The following is a 19,668-nucleotide window of genomic DNA, read 5'->3' as shown; positions in this document are numbered from 1 at the left end:
ACTAATTATCCCGAGTGTGCATCTAAAAGCTGATGGGGAGCTGTAGAATTATTGCAGGTGGGTGGACACATGGCCAATGACAGTGTGTTATCTTCCAAAGCCTGCACAGGAGAAATGAGGCCATGCTTTCCTTCCCCACCTCACTGCACCTTGGAATCACAGAAACATAAATTGGTTTGGGTTGGAAGGGACCTTAAAGATCATCCAGTTCCAAACCCCTTGCCATGGGCAGGGACACCTTCCACCAGACCAAGTTTCTCAGCCTCCTGAGCCTGGCTTTGAACACTCCCAGGGATGGGGCATTCCAAACCTTTCTGAACAACCTGTGCCAGGGCCTCAGCACCCTCCCAGTAAAGAATTTCTTCCTGATATCTAAATCTACCTTTAAAACTGCTAGCCCTTGTTGTGTCCCTACACTCCCTGATCCCTCATCTTTCCTCTCCCTGAAGTGCTGGAACCATCCTGTTATGGGGTGGTTGGGTTACTGCTGTTTTATTACTGTTGCTGTTTGCTAAAAGCTTGCAGTGAAACCTTCTGCAGGAAGGAAGGCAGCACACAAGCTCTGACCTGGAGAAGCTCACATATTAGGACAAGTTATACACTCCATCTGTGCACAAATTTGGAAGAAGCAGAGAGGAAGGGTGAAATCAGGACAAACACAGGTTGGAGTAATCTCACCTCAGTGGGATGAAAGGCTTTGAAAGAAGCTTTGAAGGGATAAGTACTTATCCAACATGGGAGCAAACAGAAAATGAGATAAGATGCAACAGAGCTTACCCAAAGTCCACCATGCCAGCCTAACCTGTTACCTTCCTTCGATAAGAGAGCTGATCTTCCAGATAAGATCTACTGCACTGATACACTGCTTGCCTGGTCTCTCAGAGCAATTGGTAAAGTGCCATTTGGGAAATTATGCCCTAAGATGGGAAGTGGTAGAAATGTTGTGGTGAGGTAAGAAACTGGCCAGGGCAATGTGAGTAGCAGGGAAAGCCTTGGGGGAAGCTGCTGGAGACATTCCATACAAAGACTGGAAAATCATTGCTGGTACAGGGCAGATGGGGTGTCCCAGTAGGTCACAGATGGAAAAAGTAGGAGATAGGGAGGAAATTCAGTTGCTGTGAGCATGAACTGATGGAGTAACAATAGAGTTTCTGCTGTCAAACAGGTAGTCAAGACTTAGGAATGACTGGGAAGGAGAACACATCCATGCTCCACTGAGGGCAGGAGGACTGAGATCCACCAGTTGCCGTGGCCTTGACAGTGGTGTGTCCTCTCCTAGGTTGTTACGGGTGGGGATGGATTTCCAGCAGATAGAAGGCAGGACAAAGGCCCTAGAACAGATGTGGGTGAGACTTCACCTGGAATATTCTGCTCAGTCTGATCCTCTGTGAGAGGTACTGGGCATATCTACCAGACAAGGCAGGTGGCTTTGAGGAGAACAGGCACAACTTTTTATAGGTAAATATTGATGCTGGACAGGATGATCATTGCAGATCCCTTCCAACTGGAACTATCCTATTCTATTCTAACACCTTAAAGAGAACTGCTGGGCATACCCCAAAATTTTGAGTTTACTTCTTTTGCTGGCTTGTGATTTAATCAGATCATAGAGCTAGACACAAGATAAACAAGTTCAAGCAACACAGATCTTGAAAATTAAACCAGAAATGTTAATGCCACCATGGATTCTGCCTATTCAAGGTGCTGAATTGCAAGTGGACAAGTTTTCTTGTCTGATGCCCTCCCTTCTGCAGCTGGGGTGGTTCTGTGCATCTGGAATGTCTGCGTGGACATCTGCCCATGGACTTGCAGGGCTGATTGCTCACTTCCTGCCCTGCCTTGCTGCTGTGTCCTCTGAGTAAGCTACTGCAATCCCACCTTGAAAGCACATTCAGTTTATGCTGGCAGTGGCTTCAGAGGGTTGGTATGGACAGTACAACACACAGATAGTATGAATAGACACAGGTGGGGCTAAATGATGTGTCATTTGGTCAATAAAAACCCTCTTAATAATACTCTGGATAGTAGAACTGCTGCATAGCAGTGGTGAGGGGAAGTGTTGCTGAAATTATGCAAAGCCTTGCACCCCTCTTCCCTGTTCCATCATGCCCTGCTGAAAGGACCAGCAGTTTAGCTCCTGATTGGAATGAGCATAGGATTGGGTGCTGAGGAATGCTGTGTATTCTTCCACTCTCTGTTTTGACTGGCAATGCCACCTGCAGCACTGACTGCCAGGCTCCTCCCTAGACCCCTAGTGATGCTGCCCCTGGTGCCTTATGGTATCTCTCTGCCTTCTCTTCTGTCTTTCTAACCAGGTTTTCACTCATTCACCCAGGCTATACTATTTGCCCCATGCCTGCTGCAGGAAGATAGGCTCTGGAGTCAATTCTGTGTTGCTTTTTGGCTCTTTGGCTTCTGTCATTTTTAGGAAGTCCATCCTACCCTCCCAACACCCATTCCTGTCTCCCAAAACCAGCCGTCTAGCTATGCCATCTCCCTTCAAATCCAGAAGCTGCTTTTCTCCAGCAACTGAGCCAAGATTGATTTGTAAAATCTATGGTTCTGATTAGTGCAGGCAATTACTTAATCTCTTTTAAGTCTCCCCCCTACCCTAGAAGGCTTAGCAGTTGCAAGATCCCTTGTATTCAGCTGATGGACTTGCTGAGCACACCAGTTGTGGTGGGAAGCCCTCCAGAGCCACACTGCCTTGTGCATGACTCCACTCAGGTGAATCACTAAAGCTCAGGGACAAGAAATCACAGTCATTGCAGAGGGGCCTGAAGAAAAGCTCTGTGCAAGCTGATCTATAACAGCTTCCAAATGCACTGAGCCCTTCCAATGCAGATGTCCTAAATCCCCTCTGCCTCTGCTAGTATCAGCTGTGCCCTGGTGAAGGAAGGCAGAACATGACCCCATGTGCCTTATATCCCTTTGGTGCAATTCTATTGCAAATGATAAAAATGATTGTGAGTTTAAGGAGAGGCTGGGCAGATTCACAAAAGGCTATTTAGAAGAGGAGAGCCACACACACCTCAGGAAGGCTCTGGCAGCCAGGCTGCACCCAGGGCAAGTAGGTTTTTTTGCATTTTCCTCCAGGAATTCACTTTGACTGTGGCCAGGGAGGGACAGGATACAGCCATTAATGGGAAAGCCATCACTTTCCAGAGCACCTGTGAGCTCCTGCTTCTCATCACACACAGGCTCTGCCTGCACATGGCTGCCATCTGTGGGAATGGGTCCCCAAGCTTTTGTATTCTGGACCTTCCTGCTTCACATCACATCTAGAGCAAAGTGAAAGTGCTGCCTGAAGTGCAGTTGGCAGTGCTAATTCTGGGTCAATAACTTTCAGTTTTTCTTCAAATAGCAAAGGCTGCCATTTAAACCTTTCCCTGAGCACAGGATGATGTGTGTTCCTGGCAGACAAGAACACAGCATGTGAAAGCTTTCCTTGCTGAACTCATCAGGAATTTACCCCTTCACATGGATGAGGGGCTTTTCTGGCCATCCCCCACCTCCCCATTGCAAAGGAATAGAGAGATGTGGTCCCACACAGCAGTCTCCAGTCAGCAAATCCTCCCATTGGGACCAATAAGTTTATGAATTTTCATTATATCCGTTAGTAGTAAGCAGAAGTTGCCTTGAGACAGACTTCTTGTTAATTAACTTTCTGAACACGCACTTTTGTTTCTAGCTGGTGAATGAATTTGGTGTTCAAAGTCTTTCTCACATGCCCAGGCTTTTGTCTTATTCTCTTCCAGGTTAATGACTCTATAATTCTTCATGGATAGTGAAATAATCACCAAAAGGCAAGAGCAATAATTACACAGAGCTGAATAAATGGACGTGGTCAGAACCTACTAGATGAGGGTGTTCAAAGATTTTCCTGCCCTTCTTCCTCCTCAGAAGAGGAATTCGGAGTGTTTGTTCTCAAGGATGTGAAATTGTGCTGTGTAAGGCTGTCAGCATCTTCAGGTTTACTTCTCAGCTTTTTAATTTTATGCTGTCTAAGAAAAGCATTCAGGGCACAGATGAAACACTCAGATGTACTAAATACTCCCAGCATGACTGCTTTGGTGACTGAAAACCAGAATCCCAGGTGCTGAGCCTCTTGCACTCCAGTGGGTCCATGGAGGTGGGTGGTGGCACAGGGGGCTGGGAAGTTTCCAGGAGCAATGCACAGGAGGACATTACCCAAATCCAGCCAGCGAGGGATTTCCTGAGCTGAGGGTTGGAGGGATATCTCGGGGCTCTGATACAGGGACAAGAGTGGAGCAGTTCAGATCAACTTGCTTCTCTGTCTGACCAGCTCTCATCCTTTCTGCCGCAGCCCAGAGAGAGGCCCCAGCGCTGAGCTCCTGTCCTGCACCACTCTGGACTTCCTAAATCCCAAAGGACCAGCTGCAGCCCAGTTATACAATGATATTTTTTTAATAGCCAGTAGCAGGAAAGGCAGTGGTACAAAAGCAGCTCACTGGCACCCCTACAAACCAAGACATTCTCATGTTTTTAGCAGAAGTCAGTTTTACACAAGGCACACACCTTAGAAGAAGCACAGAGTGTTGATGGCTGCAGTATTCTAACCTGGTTCATTCTGTTTCTTGCCAAGTCTTTACTGAGGCCTGTATTTCACTTAAGACTTGCCAATCTGTCACTTCTTAATTCACTGACTCTAATGCTATTGCTTACTGCAATAATTACTGCAAAAAATAAAGCAGTCTGCAAAAGGCAAATCTCTTATATCTGTTTAGAAGCTGTTATCAACCAGGCAAATAATTTATGGAAAAGACAAAATCAAGCTCCTTTCACAACCCTTTTTTCCTGTAAATTGTGTTGGCCCTATTATATACACTGGCATTCTTTATTGCTGACTTCTATACTAATATTTCATTACTTTGTCCAGAATGGCTGACCGGATGGCTTAGACTTACTTGCATTTCCCAAGTTATTTTTTTAATAATTTACCCAAAATGTAGCATTCCACCAGTCCTCTAAAACATGTGCAGTCCTCCAAGATTAAGTGGGAGTGGGCCAATTCATTTCAGTTTTGAATATGACAGTTGTCTGGACCTGCTAAGGTAATAATGTTTGTCTCTAGTAATGCTGTTTAATAGCTTCCTTGGTTACTAATGGGATGGAAAGTGCGTTGTCCTCATGACATTTGTGCATGATTCTTCTTGTTTCCAAATTCAGGACAAAAATATTTACTGAACACCTCAGTCCTTTTCACATCATCATCAACAATTTTACCATTTCCACCACATGATCCAAGTGTTTTTGAAGTGAGCATCATCTTAAATGTAAACTAGAGCCAAATGCCATCTTATTGCCCTGTTCTATTTAATGCACTTGTGACTGATTTAGGACTTGATTGTTCAAGGCTGCAGCAATATGAAAATCCCACTAAAATCCTAGAGGATCTTCAGGGGTGAACTCAACTCCCCAGATGGTATTGTCTGCCAAAATTACTTAAAAGATTAAAATAGGCAATGCCTGACACAGCACACCAATTGGCCTTATTGATTTTGTTAAAGCTAAAAATGGCTAGAATTCAAGTTTTAAATTAGTCTGAAAGGCAGCACGGTACTTTTATTAAGCCAATGTCATTCTTAAATTTATTTTCCCACAGCAAGCATATTTCATATAATGTTTTTAAAAGCTGGTCTCTAAGTGTTTCTAATGTTAAAAAAATTAACCAGTTGTAGCTCAGATAGGGAAGAAAATTGCTTAACTGCAATAGAATAGAACAGAAATGGCAGAGAGCTCAAAAAGTGCACTGTAAAAGTGCCCAATGGCCAGTGACATCACTGCTGCCACTGTTGTCATCTGCAGTCTGTGACCTAACCTGTGAGCTGTGCAGGGACTGAAACACCTTCCAATGGGTTATGTTACATGAGGTAGACTTCTCTCTTCCTGGGCACTCCTGGGCTCAAGCTCCCTGCTGCTGTGGGCACTCCCCACCAGCAGAAATCCTCTCCTGCTATTCCTTGTGCAAAGGGCTCAGTGGGCACCAAGACTGGTACAATCCCTCTGGTCCTCCAACTCCATCCCCCTTTTCTGTAAGGAAATATAAAATGTTTTAAACGATAGCTATTTGGGAGGGTTGGCTGGAGTTTGGGTATTTTGGTGGGATTTTTTTTGGTTGGATGGTTGGCTGGTTTGGAGGGGGTTTTGTTGTTGTTGTTGTTGGGGTTTTTTTTTGTTTGTTTGTTTGTTTTTTTACTTAAAGCAGGAAATGCCATCTCTTTGAAAGGTTGTGCCCATTTCTGTTTGCAAAGACAGATCTGTAGGGGCAAGGAAGTCTAAGCCATACCTCTGCATGATCCTTTATCCTGCAGGGTGGAACAAACTGGCAAATTATTGGCCAATGCTCTCGGCAGAGTTCGAAATGCTTTCAAGTATTAACTGGAAGTTTCAAAAGTCCTTTTGTGCCACCAGTACCGTATTGTATTGCTTATTTTCCTCCCTTGAAAGACTTGCAAAAGACATTTGCATGGGGTTTGCTGAGCTCACTGTCAGAGGGCACGGCAAGCTCTCCGCAGAGCGTGTTAACCTCAGCTCCTCTCCTTGTCCAGACATGTCCCCAGCAATCAGCTTATGGCTCAACAACAGATCACAGGACCAGTCAAACTACACACTGGAGGATTTCCTTTTCATCTTCTTGCACTAATAAGATGACCTGTTATAAATGTGATCATTTTTCTGCTCAGCTATTACCAGTCCAGCAAAGAAAGAAATTATAGACCATGTTATGAACCTTAACCATTTTTACCAATTCTCTCCCCTCCTCAGCTTATTATCTTAGATAAATTCCTGTAAGACATTATCTTTGGTTTACCTTGGGTCTTAATGGGATCTGATTTACAGCTTTGCCAGGTATACACCAGCTTCTGTTGAATGATTATTTATATTAGAGGAGTGCTGAGAAGCTCAATGCATAGTACAAAAACATTATTTAAGACAGTCCCTGATAAAAAATGGTTGCAGTCTACTTGGGAACCCAAGACCAGAGGCAAAGCTGTAAAGGGGACAATTCTTATGTCTCACCCATTGTTGCTGCCTCTCAGTCTCATACAAGACCTACATGTATTGTCCTCAGGATTTTTCTAGCTCTCCTTGCATTTTCTTTTGCACTTGAGTTTTGCTGATCACCCCTTCTCAACCACACCACTTGGAGAACCTTTTCGTGGCATCTCTCTGCTGTGATGGCTCCTCTGCTCTCCATCATGTGTTTGATCTGATGAACATGCAGGCCCAGGTACTGACAAATATTTCTTGTAGAGTGGGGAATATAAGCCTCGGGAATTAATGAGAAATTAAGATAAAATACAGTGCTAATGAATGTTTCTGCATTCAAAGTTAACTCATGGTGTGTGGGGGGAAAGCTCTAGGATGTTTCTTCAAGATCCCAAGAACAGAAATTTGACCTGTGGCAGCTAGTGGCAAAGGCAAGATGAGGGTAGGCATGACTGAGATGGGAATGTGCTGTGTTGTGTTTACTGATGTGATGTAGAACCTATTCTGCATGTCCCAGGAAAAAAAAAAAAAAAGATGGCTAAAATCCTTTAGTGAGATTTAGTAGTATAATCTGTTCTCATCCCTAAGCACCCAGCCTGTGGGCAGGTGTGATCAGCATTGACTGGTGTGGCAGTCAATGTTTTGTCCTAGAGAAAAAACTTGCTTGCTGGTGTTATCTACCTCCTTTTCTCTCTGGAACAACTTCCAGGGTCTTTGAAAAAAGGAGAAACCTGCACAAATATGCTCTGCCACAGGGAAAGGAGAGGAATCAGTCAAAACTGGTGACTGGACCGTCCTCTGAGAGCTCCTGCACCCTCTGATATTAGATCTGGCCAGAAAGCTACAACATAGTCCTTCTGCCTGCAGTGGCCAGATGTAGTCAGTTCAGAATTGTTCAGCTAAAGCTATTCCTGCAGAAAATGCAATTCAACCCCAAACATTGAAACTGATTATTAACAAAGGGAGTTGTATGGTGCCATTACCTCCCAGCAAACATCCAGCCTATATGTATAGGTATTGAAAGGGCCCATCTTGAAAAAATTGTGCAAGATGGTGAAACTTAGTAGAGGTGAGAGGTATTCTGAGTCTCTTCTGGGCAATTAAACAAAGCAGCCTGTGTGTGTAGGACGTGAACAGTTGCTTCATGCTTGGCAGATAATCAAGACTGTGGTACCTCTCTTTTTGTTCAAATGTCACTTAGCCTTTCTTAATCAATTATCTCAACCTCCCACAACTCATTTTTGGGAATTAATTTCACCAGCATGGAAATACCCGGGAACCTGAGTCTTGCCAGGAGTGTTGCAATGATACAAAGATCTGTGCCCAGTTTACCTGAGAGCTTGTTTCAGTCATGATCACTCTGCTTACCTGAAATGAATGGAGCTTCTACTCATAAACTCTGCAGTGAGAAGGACAGCCATGAGCCATGTGTGTGCAGTCAGAAAATGTGCATTTTTTGCAGGGTTTGAAGACGGTTTAATGAATGTGGAACACATGGCAGTTCATGCACCTGCTGACTAAAGAAGATTATTCTAAAGTATCCTGAAGCTTTTAAGAATCAGCATGTAATGAAGCCACTACTACATTTCAAAAATACTGCTCTGTTGGTCTCCTGCTTGCAGCTTTTTTTCTCCAGTGATGCTGGTAATACAACTCTTTTCCTCAAATAAATAAATATTATTCTGATGAGCTCTCATAAAATGCCTGACAAGCACATAAATCTCCAGCTTGATGGCTTGTATGCTATAAATTACTAAAGCTGCCCCTACAGTTACCCCATCAAAGTGGGCTGGCTCCTCCAGACACTACTGACCTTTTCTTCCACATTCATAGCATTCTTCTACCATTCTCAAGTGAAGAAAGAGCATCACTAAAGATCAACAGAGTGGAGTATGGTTTTAACTTCACAGGACAGCAAATATGTGAATCTCCAAGTGATTCAATAAATTATTCCCTGCAAGGCAGCAAATTATGAACCTTCTCTTCCTGTAAGGCCTTTGCCACTACACTGGATATTACTGAAGACATATTTTTCAATTTAAAGGGAACTATATATTTTTTACATGTATCTATTAAATATTTCATCAAAGCTTTTCATCTTGCAGGCAAAAATGATAACGCAAGAAACCAAGTAGGTAGTTTCAAGCAGAACTGACATTTTCATTAAACCAGAGTGGCATGATCTAGTGTCAGCAGAGAAAACACTTGTTTACAGAGGCAATAATAATGATTGCTTTAGAGATGCAACCGTACTGTTACCTAAAATGTTCTTTATGACATCAGCAAAATAAGTTTATTGGTCTTGGATTTCAAATAAAATGCATGAATTTGCTCAAATCATACAGGAATGACTTCTTTTCCAGAAGTTCTCATTTACCCACTGCTGAGTCTCTAAGTCTTGTCTTAACAAGTCTCTTAGGCAAGGAGCAACCTTGAATAGTTCATAAATCAGTAAGATCCTGTTGAATGACAAGGTTGTAGTGTAAACTGATGTTTCATTTTGAACTAGGATTTTTATAATCCTCATGAATTTTAATCAAATGGCCACACTGAACTAAATATGAAAAGGATTTTCCTAAAAATTCATAAAGTTGAACCAGTGGGAGAAATTTTATAAAGAATCTTCTGACTAAGTGGACCCTTGGGAAAGGGTAGCAGAGGATCACTTGCATTAGAACAGAGTCTGCAATGAATGTACTTGCAAAATAAACCTTGGTCCAGATCTGAAAATGTGCAAGTGCATGAGTAGAGTACTAGGGAAGAGGAAGGAAAAGAAATAGAGGGGGTTACTGCAGCAAAACTGCTTAAGGAAATCCTGCATTTCCGGCATTCAAACAAATATTCCTGCCTTAGCATTATAATAACAACCACAGAGGAAGAGGAGAAAGAATTTGTTCATAGTTGGGAGGGCAAAGTACAGCCCTCTGGCCATGCACGTTGTGTTGAGTTCTCCAGGCCATGTGAAATCATTTTTTCTGTTTAAGTAGGCTTGCAACCTTTCTCTTAAGAAATATACACATATATGAAAATTAATTGAACGAATAAGAGGGAAAAGGACCCTGAAATAGAGATGATCTCAAGCTGCCTGTTGTTCCCATTCTCCCACACAGGAGGCCTCAAAACCCTGCTGCTTCTCTTATGAAACCAATCAACTTTCCCTGAGAAGCTATTTCTTTAAATGTGATATTGAAATGGCTCTGACTTGCCATAAGGTGATTCCCATTTAAGATGCCACACCATACAACTATGTATAATCTGACCTAATCTCATCAGACAGCACGACATCATCATTGACGAGCTTTTACTAATTAAACCCCCCTAAAAAGAGATCACTTAAGCGTATGTTTTAATTCTTTCAGCGAAGTTTTATACCACACAGATCCTAGATGAGACATTCTGACAATGTTCACACTAAACCAGCTCCACTCTTTTATTGCACTGATAATTCTTCCTGCTCCCCTGCCACAAGTTATGAGGGTCATAAATTAAAAATAGTTGTACAAATTCCTCTCCATAATAAAAATAAGATTTTTTTTGTGGGTTAGCTGGGGAATAAAGGAGGATCACTGGAGAAGGCCATACTGCACATTCTGGAAAGAAGTGTTAACACAAATGGGGTTTTATTTTAGTTGATTCCATAGTAGTAAAATTAAATTTCACGTTGGCATGTAGGACTATGCTGTGGATAAAAAAAAATACAAGTAAAATTCTCCAGCTGGTTTAAAACAAAGATGCCAAACTAAACCTGTTTTGGGCAACGCTACCACAGTACAGCTAAGGATCTGTCCCTATGGCTGGTTAATAAACAGGTTAAAAACATGAGTATTGTAAAAAGTCATCTTGTAGAACCATGCAAACGACAAATGCCTGTCCCAGTCAGACTGTATCTGTGCAAATATTTATGCCAGGGAATAACCATGCATATGAATGGTCTTATTGTTTTCCAGTTGACTGGGTAGGGTTGGGGCCTGTTCCTGGCTATACAGGAGAGGAGAATGTTGGCAACCAGCACAACCGAGGTACTGGGCAGAGTGAAGGGATGGTGCTTAGATAGAGAGGAGGGGCAGATTGCTTTTGTTGGTCCAAACTCAGTTCAGCAAGGTTCCTACACCAAGCTAACTAAAATTCAGATAAGCATCCATTTAAAAATATTTTTTTTCATTCATTTAAAAATCATCAATCAGCAAGAAATTAACAAACAAACAAACAAACAAAAAAAACCCCAACTGAAATCAAAGGAGATATTTTTGAAATGACACTTAGAAGGCATATAATCAGAAGGGGGATTATTTGCATGTTGTGGTGATCCAGCTCATGCTGATAGCCAGAGCCAGTGATGAAAACTTTGGTGTCAGGCTCCATAGGAAAGGGCTCAGGGCAGCCAACAGCACCATTAGCTGTGTGAAGTACACAGGTCCAGACCTGCAGCATTCTCTTATGAAAGACCACAGACCTTTCCTGGTTACAGTAAAAATCTAGGCAGAAATCCTGACCTGAAGTGACAATGTTCCAGGCACACATCTCCCTGCAGCAGGGCTCAAAGAGCTGGCATTGTTCCAATTTTGGCCTTCTGGGAAAGAAAGTAATCACTGAGTAGCAGAATCCATTCAAATGAAGAAGTGGTTAAGAAACCCTGCATGACCTACTTGTGAACCTCTCCTAATGTTTCTCAAAGTGAGTTAACAAAGAACAAATGAAATAATCTTGGGGAACAGTGACTGACAACTACAGCCCTTGGATGCAAAGTAGTCAGGAATTAACGAGCTGCAAATTTACTCATAAATGTGTGTGCATACAGCTGTGCACACTGGATTTCAGCCAGCCTGCAAAGAGTTAATCAGGCCACGTTCACTTAGCAGTCCTGCACACCTTCATTTACCCACCGTGTTGACATCTAGCTCATGGACAGGGAAAACTGCCCTTCAGAGGGGGAGCCAAACAGGACATCTGGGTCAGGCTGTGATCGCTCTGGAACAGAAGCCTCCTCTGCAGCAAGATGCAGCTCTTGTTTGGCAACTCTATCAAAAAATCTCCTTCACATCAGAGCCTGCCAGCAAGAACTTGCCTTAGCTCAGTTCCTTTGGGAATGGTGGGATCTTTGTTTTGAAACAGGAATCTTAAGTGGTTCTGCTCCAAGCTGTGGGTTCAGGGTGTCAGAAAGAAAGTATTTCAGTGGAGCAGATGACGTGATTCAATGGTTCTGGATACAGATTGCCCTGTGACCTGTTAATCTTCTGCCTGGACATTTTACCTTGCCTTCAATTTCCTTGTTTAGTGGGAATATGAGTGCTCTGGGACAGGGACTGGTCATTACTGTGCACCTGCTCAACGTACAGAGCAGTGAACCTCCTGCCACCCGGGCCATGCAGGTTAACACAGCTGTGAGCATGTCCCCTGTAGCTGAAGGTAACAGTGCTGTAGATGGATGTAGAGGGATTTGCATGATAAACATATGCCCCAAATTTAGAGTGAACCGCATTGTGCTGCTGCTACACCCAACTTTGTGAGGTCTTTCCTTGGCCTCTCAGCCAGAAGAAGTGGTTTTATGTCACTTTTATGGTGTTGTATTTTCCAAGACAGTTGTGTGTTTGGCTAGCCTGGGGGGTTGAGCGGCCCAAGGGCTACACTGCCTGCCAAAAGGGCTTGTTTCAATAGGAAAAAAAAGTAAAACTCAAGGTACAGCAGTGCAACAGCTTGTCTTCCCCATGGACACAAGCTCCGACTGGGATTTAAAGATGACAGTGTAGCACCAGGATATGCTGCCCACACACTCTTTTTGGAGAGGTGAGGAGTGAGGAGAGAGGACAAGGAAAAACTCCACTTATTATCTTTTTTATTCCTTTTAGATCACTGGAGTAAAATAAAGAGGCTGCAATGCAGCATTCAGCCAGGCTCAGGGTATTGGCCCAAACTTCATCTTCAGCCAGGTCAGAAGACTCGAGGTGGGAACAAGGACTTTTTTTCTTCCCTATAAATGCTGAAGTACTGAATGACTGCTCAAATAAATACACGTGGATAAATGCATAGTAAAACTGGGCTTAAAGAGAGACTAAAGCAAACACCAACCTTTTTATAGCAACTTATTACAAAGATTTGCCTAGATGGCAGGCTTGTATAAAGAAGTAAATTATCCTGCTTCCTTTGAGGAGTATAGAGATGCTCTACAGCTCAGTTCATAGAGCAGCCTCTCCAGTAAATAGATGTAGTTCAGAAAGAAGTGAATAATATATATAAAAACTTAAGCTATAGGTCAGTTAAATCAATAATAAAAGATCATTCAGTGACAGGATAAGCTGGCAAAATAGGGCAGAAGTCCATTTTTACTTATAAAGGATTTCTATTACTTCATGGCAGCACTCAATACAAAAGCCTTCGAAGAGCTGTGGAAGTGGGAGCTGCTCCCTCCATCCTCCTGCCTGGTGTCTGAGGGACACAGCACGCTGCAAGGGTGTGGTGCTCTGTTCCAAGCAGAGACTAAGAGCACTTCAATAAAACACAGATGCTGCAGCTCAGCCAGCTTCGAAGACTTTGAAGATAATGATACCCTGAAATCACTCTGGGGCATGATGTATCTGCCAAGAAAAAAGTCAAATGCTGATTAAAGAATACTATTAATTAAATAATAACTAAGTCCTACTTCTCTTCAGAAAGAGGAGGAAAAGGAAGAAATGCTGTTTTCCTTCCCTCCTTACAGTCCTGCTGCAGTTCACTTTGCCATTCCTGGCTCCTCAGCCTTGCAGCAAAGGTATAAACCAGGAGTAAGCCCACAAAGTGATGTGGCTAAAGGGCCACCCCCTGCAAGTGGTGTCACAGACCTGTGGTTTCCATGCCATCAGACTTTATTAAGATTACATCCTGAGCCAAAATTCCAAAGTACACAATACTGAAGAGACCAAGAAAAGCTCTTGCAGGTGACTGAGAAACAATATTCAAACCCAACTGTACAGTGTATAAAAGCAAAGCTGTCTTTCCAGCTGGAATATAAGCCTGGGGAAACATCACCATGAACTCGATGTCTTCCTATAGAATTCCTTCAGCTGCCTGTGTCAGCTGGAGCCAGAGAACCAGTGTTCAGCTGCTGCTCTTTGCAGCTCCCCTGACATCTGCAGGAGCTGGGGCTCTCTTGAGAAAGCTTCACCATGATACTCAATGCTCATCACAAAGGGAGAAAAGGTTGTAATTGCTCGCTGCACTTACTTTTCTTTAGAATTTTCTAATTACCAACGACTGAAAAGAACCCATAAAATGGCATGTCTTTTCACAGTACCCATTTTGGGCTCTTATTCCATGGTTAGATGCTCAAGACTAACTCGGTCCTGCCAACTGTGTTTTGTTACTGCCCTGCAAGAGTTCAAGGAGTGTATGTGGAGATGGATGCCGACCTGCAGGTTGGTGGAGAGTGAGAGAGACTGGTGCTGAGGCTTGCATGGGTGGCTGTGCTGGGACTGGAGAAGCAGCTGGTGCTAGGACTTGGTGGGAGAAGAGGCTGGTGTTGGACCTCCCTTGGGCTGGTGTGGGGTCTGGTCCCAGAGTCTCACAGAGGCTGCACCTCCAGCCCCATGGCATCAAGCTTGCATGTTGGACCTTCCCAGGTGAAGGATGGCTGCCCTGGTCAGAGAGGTGCCAGAGGCTCTGCCGGCATTCACTGAGCCTCTCCGAGAGCCTGAAGTGAGGGATGCTGAACCAGGGCAGGGCATTACACTGCCACAGGCTTCCTGGAGAAGCTGCGGATGCCCCATCCCTGGAGGTGTTCAAGGCCAGGACGGATACGGCTTTCAGCAACCTGGTCTGGTGGCTGGCATCCCTGCCCGGGGTGGCAGGGTAGATGCGATGCCCTTTAAGGTAGATGCTCTTTAAGGCCCCATCCAACCCAGCGCACGCCGCGGCCGTGTCCCCGCGGCGCTGGCACGCCCCGCAGCCCGGCCAGCCGCGGCCGCGGACCCGCCGCCTCCCCCGGCCGGGCCCGGCGGGGCTGGAGCCGCCTCCTGACGTCGGGAACCTGCGGCGCGGGGGCGGAGCGGGGCGGGCGCCGGGAGCGGCCCGCGGGGCAGGCAGAGCCGGCTGGCGGGGCGCGGTGCCCGGCTGCCACCGCGCCGAGGGCCGCAGCAGGTAGGGCGGGCAGGCGGGGGCCGGGGGCCCGGCACACAAAGGGCTGTGCCGGCGGCTCCCGGCTCCCCTTCCCGGGTGGGCGCTTTGTGGGGCCGCGGTGTGTGGGGCCGCGGTGTGTGGGGCCGCTCGTGTGTCGCGCCACGGGCGCGGCAGCCCGGAGCGGCGGCTCCCGGAGCGGCGGGGCCGTGCGGGCTGTCCGCGGCCCCCGCGGGCTGTCCGCGGCCCCCGCGGGCTGTCCCCGGCCCCCGCGGGCTGTCCCCGGCCCCCGCGGGCTGTCCCCGGCCCCCGCGGGCTGTCCGCGGCCCCCGCGGGCTGTCCGCGGCCCCCGCGGGCTGTCCCCGGCCCCCGCGGGCTGTCCCCGGCCCCCGCGGAGCTCGCTCGTCCCCACCTGCGCGCCCCGCGGCCGCTGAGGCGGCGGCGGGGCCGGGGAGCGCGGCGCAGCCCGGGGAAAATGGAGATCTCCTTCCCCCGGTGCGCTTAGGAATGCAGCTGGGAGCCCGGGAGGTGGGTGCGGGGAAGGCGAGAGCCTGGCGTGTGCGGCTGAATCCTCCTTCCTGCAGCCAGGGAGAGGAAGGTGGGATGCCGCGGGGGAGGCCCGGCAGCAGGCTGCCCGCAGCCGGGCTGTGGCAGCGACAACGAGCAGGTGTGGCCGGGAGAGCGCCGGTGAGTGCCGCACGCAGGTCACAGCTGCCGCCCCTCCGCCCGCTGGGCGCCGAAACCCCGCGGGGAGTCGCAGCCTGCGCTTCCTCACCTGGCGTGTGGACCAGCCGTGCAGCGGGGGAGGAAGGGAGCAAGGATTTGTGGGCTCCCAGTTTACACCAGGGTGGAAGTGGGATGAGCAATAGGGAGGTTCTCCTAGCACGGGTGTAAGCGCTCCTGGGAGTGCGCTGTGAAAGGTTAAGGGAGCCACGTTATGTCACCTTACTGATGTGCTGGTCCACGTCTCTGATGATGGGAGAGGCTCAAGCTGTGTAGCACTGTGGCAGTGGTGAGGAAATGTTCTGGAAAGGAGATCTTTTTTGTTTTCTCTTTTTTCCCCTCCACCATATTTCATAATGTCATTGATTGGATTCAGATGGATGTTTCAATTTTTTAAACAATCCTTTCTTCAGATCCTTAGTCTTACTTTGCCATGGGAATATTTCTAGGGCTGCAGAGCTCCTACACATGGGCAGGAGGTCCTGGCAGACACTTCACAACTGCTTGTTGTCACCAGAGATTTAAAATAGGAACACAAGTGCATAGGGCAGCGTTGGGTCCCATGGTAGAGGGAAATTTGGGAACAGCAGCTACACACTCTTGTACTTGCGCAGTTCATTAATAGCTAACTCTGTCTTGTGGGGTTTTTCTTTTTTTGTGTTTAGGATGTATAAAGGTTAAGTGCCAAGCGCCAAAATGAGCGTGACTTCGTGGTTCTTGGTGAGCAGCACTGGCATTCGCCATCGGCTCCCTCGGGAGATGATATTTGTTGGAAGAGATGACTGTGAACTGATGCTCCAGGTAACATGACGCTTTTTTTTTTGTAATTATTTCTTCTGAAGATGCAGTAGATGTGTATGTAATACTGGGGACCTGTAGAGATGTTTGATGCTTTGAAGAGACACCTTTAAAAGGAACGTCTTCTTTTTGTCCTGAGTCTGCGTTTCCCCTGAAGACTTCATGTTTGTGACAGTGAGTGAGGTTTTCAAATTGCCATGTCATCAGATGGATAGGATCCATAGTGGTGGGGGATTAATCAAATAGATTAACTGTCTTGATGCTACTAGAAGCAGTAAACAAAGACATGCCATTCTGTCCTGATCTGTGATTATGCTGCTGGCTTTTTTAGCTTTTAACATATGCACTGTTTACATGTGATTTGAATGCAGGCAGGGTTTTTTGTTTACCTGTTTTTCCCCTTTAAGTTTGATTGAATTATTCATTTCTCAGGTGTTTTTATCATGGTAGAAAATGCTGATGTTTAGCAGAGGAAATCTGTTTTGGTAGGCTGAGTAGGCTGGTGACCTCTTCCCAAAGTAATTGTGTTACTTGGGCAAATTTTCAGCTTCAGTTAGTACTTTCCATACCAGCATGTGTCTCTGCTGGACCTAATCCAGCATGTCTGAAGTCTTGACTGAGGTTCTGATGTTTGACAGCATAATGTAGTAGATGTCACTCCAGATGAATGGAGCTAGAATCTTGCAAAGAGCTTCTGACACGAGCAGTTTAGCTCAAGAATTTGTAGAAGCTCAGAATTAAAATAGTGATTCTGCTAAACCCATGCCATGAGTACTTAGGTGCACAAAAAATTTTCTATTGCACCTGCCCATCCCCTTTTTGCCCCTTTGTGAAGGTGGCAAATGTTCCTGTAGGTGGCAAAATTAGGAAGCTGCCTACACAATGGAGACTCTCTCCTCATAATTTCCACTACTGACCTGATCATAGGCATGTCCTAAATGCTGTGCTGAGGATCTACTGAGGAGGCTTTGTCTGTAGTTGCTGTAGGGATTTTGTATGATATGTTAGTAGGAGGTCTGTTTAGAGAGGTAGAAGTTCTTGTAGGAGGTGTGCTTGAAGGGCAAGGTGCTATCTAGATGTAATAAAATGTCAGTGTCCACAAGAGGAGAGTTTGCAGTGTTTGTCCTGCTCTGCCTGCTGGCAGTGAGTGGCATGGCTGTGCTGCTGTAGAGTTGGGAGCTCCTGTTCCACAGCAGATCGTTTGTTTGGGTTCTCCCATGAATCACACTATCTCTTATTTCATGTTTCTACATGTCTGGCTGGTGAGGCATGTAAAGGTGAGACATTAAAAATGTCCTGATACTTGCTGTACATCTGCATTTGGCTGCTCAGGAACCTGATTGGCATCTTCTCTCATGACTAGGAGGGAGACACACACAGTGTCCCTGGTTTCCAGAAATGGTCTGAGTTTTAGGCTGCCCATCTTAATATCTTGTGAAGGAACTTGAGGCTTGTCAGCTTTCAGTATTCTGACAGTCATGTCTTAAGCTGTGGTCTCTAAAATAATAAAGACCCCAAATAACAATTACGCTTAAAATACACAGCTTTTTTCTCTAGCTGCTTATGGGGTTAACTGGATGTTGTGGATTGTGAGCCACTCCATACCAGCCAGAGTTTTTCATGCTTCTTTGCAAGTCTGAGCTGGCTTGTCAGTGTTGCTTGTGGAGTACCCAATCTTGTGAAGCTCTTGATTTACCATGCACTTTTCTACAAGGTAAATGAATTGAGATTCCTGGAGGAGCCAAGAATATATGTGAGGCAGTTGTATCTAAGGGTTCATAGGTTGTGGGTGGTATTAAAAGAGTTACTCATTATTTCACCAGAGTGAAGGCTCTGGATTGTCTATAAAAGCCAGCATGGGGTGAGCTGCGTGTAACCCTTTATAAGCATAGTGGTCTGCTATCTCCAGTAATAAAGCTTTTTCTAGGCTCACATGTAAGGTCTTGTTTTGAACAGCACAGCACATTCTTTTCCTAGCCATTTGCTTATGAAGATGTTTTCCAGAGCTACCTGGGGCTCCAAATGAGATGTTTGTAGTAAGACTGAGTGCAGAAGAGAAACTGTGAACATGGAGTCTTCATATCCAAGCAGAATTGTATGAGAGCAGATGGAGGATGGATCTAAAAATAGACTTTTCCCCTACTGTGACTGTCCATGTCACAGAATCGTTGTACAGACTGGCACAATCATTTGTCTTGGGGGAGCTTAAGAAGCAGGGCAGTTATCAGAGCAGATGGACAGAGCTCTTGTGGCAGTTGTTTGCACCTTGTTGTATTTCTGGCGTACTGACCCTGAAACTGTATATTCACTGCATGGTTATTTTCCATCTATATTTCAAGATACTGGCATTTAATCCTTTAAAGTGCACAGCTGGGAACAAACTGGCAGTGACTGGGTGACCTGGTCATTGTTTTTTCATGTCTAAGGCTGTTACTGCTTATTGATTTCATCGTGATATGGTTTGTGGTTCCCTGTTGAGGCTATGTGTAACATGGTGCTCAAACACACAACACAGAGATAATCCTTGTTCTGGCGACCTGCAGTCTTGCCTTCCTCATTTTACTGTTTTAGGAGTGTCTTGTCTATTGATATTTTCTTGGAATGTGCTGTCTCAAAGTATCAGGTCTCTAAACAGCAAAAAAGGATGGATTTGTCACCAAACAATTAAGCTTTAGCTTTGTCTGGTTTTCTTATTTCATAATACAAGTAGTGGATTTGCTTTCTGATTAACAAAGAGGTGAAGAAACCCAGAGTCTTTAATCTTAGAATTGAGTAGGTCTGATAGTAGGGAAACATAATCTACCTTGATATCTTCTATACCTACTAAGAGGATTAGAAATATTTTAAATGTTTTTGCAGCCCTCTAAAGCTTCTAGTACAAGTAAATGCGAGATTTACATTGGGTTTGAATAATGCATGGGGGGAAAATGCCATAAAGTGTAGCTGTAACTTGGCATGCAGTGTTGCTACCAGAGCCAAGGGCTCAATTCTGCCCTTTTTCTAAGAAAAGTGCTTGATTTCTTCAACAGCCTTGCTGCTTCCTTCAGG

General features: G+C 45.3%; 1 protein-coding gene across 2 annotated transcripts in view; it reads left to right on the top strand.

Moving 5' to 3' along the window:
• Positions 1–15,033: 15,033 nt before the first annotated feature.
• CEP170B (centrosomal protein 170B) overlaps positions 15,034–19,668 on the top strand; it is a 58,309-nt gene continuing 53,674 nt past the window's right edge. For both annotated transcript variants that reach the window (XM_077783934.1, XM_077783933.1), the window contains exons 1-2: positions 15,034–15,123; positions 16,488–16,623. In XM_077783934.1, coding sequence (XP_077640060.1) covers positions 16,519–16,623 — 105 coding nt within the window. In that variant the 5' untranslated portion in view covers positions 15,034–15,123; positions 16,488–16,518. The remainder of the gene's footprint in view (positions 15,124–16,487; positions 16,624–19,668) is intronic.

This window comes from Lonchura striata, chromosome 6, assembly GCF_046129695.1.
Source record: "Lonchura striata isolate bLonStr1 chromosome 6, bLonStr1.mat, whole genome shotgun sequence".
Lineage (NCBI taxonomy): Eukaryota > Metazoa > Chordata > Aves > Passeriformes > Estrildidae > Lonchura > Lonchura striata.
The sequence above is the reverse complement of the archived record's forward strand: the minus strand, read 5'-3'. Positions and strand labels throughout refer to the sequence as shown.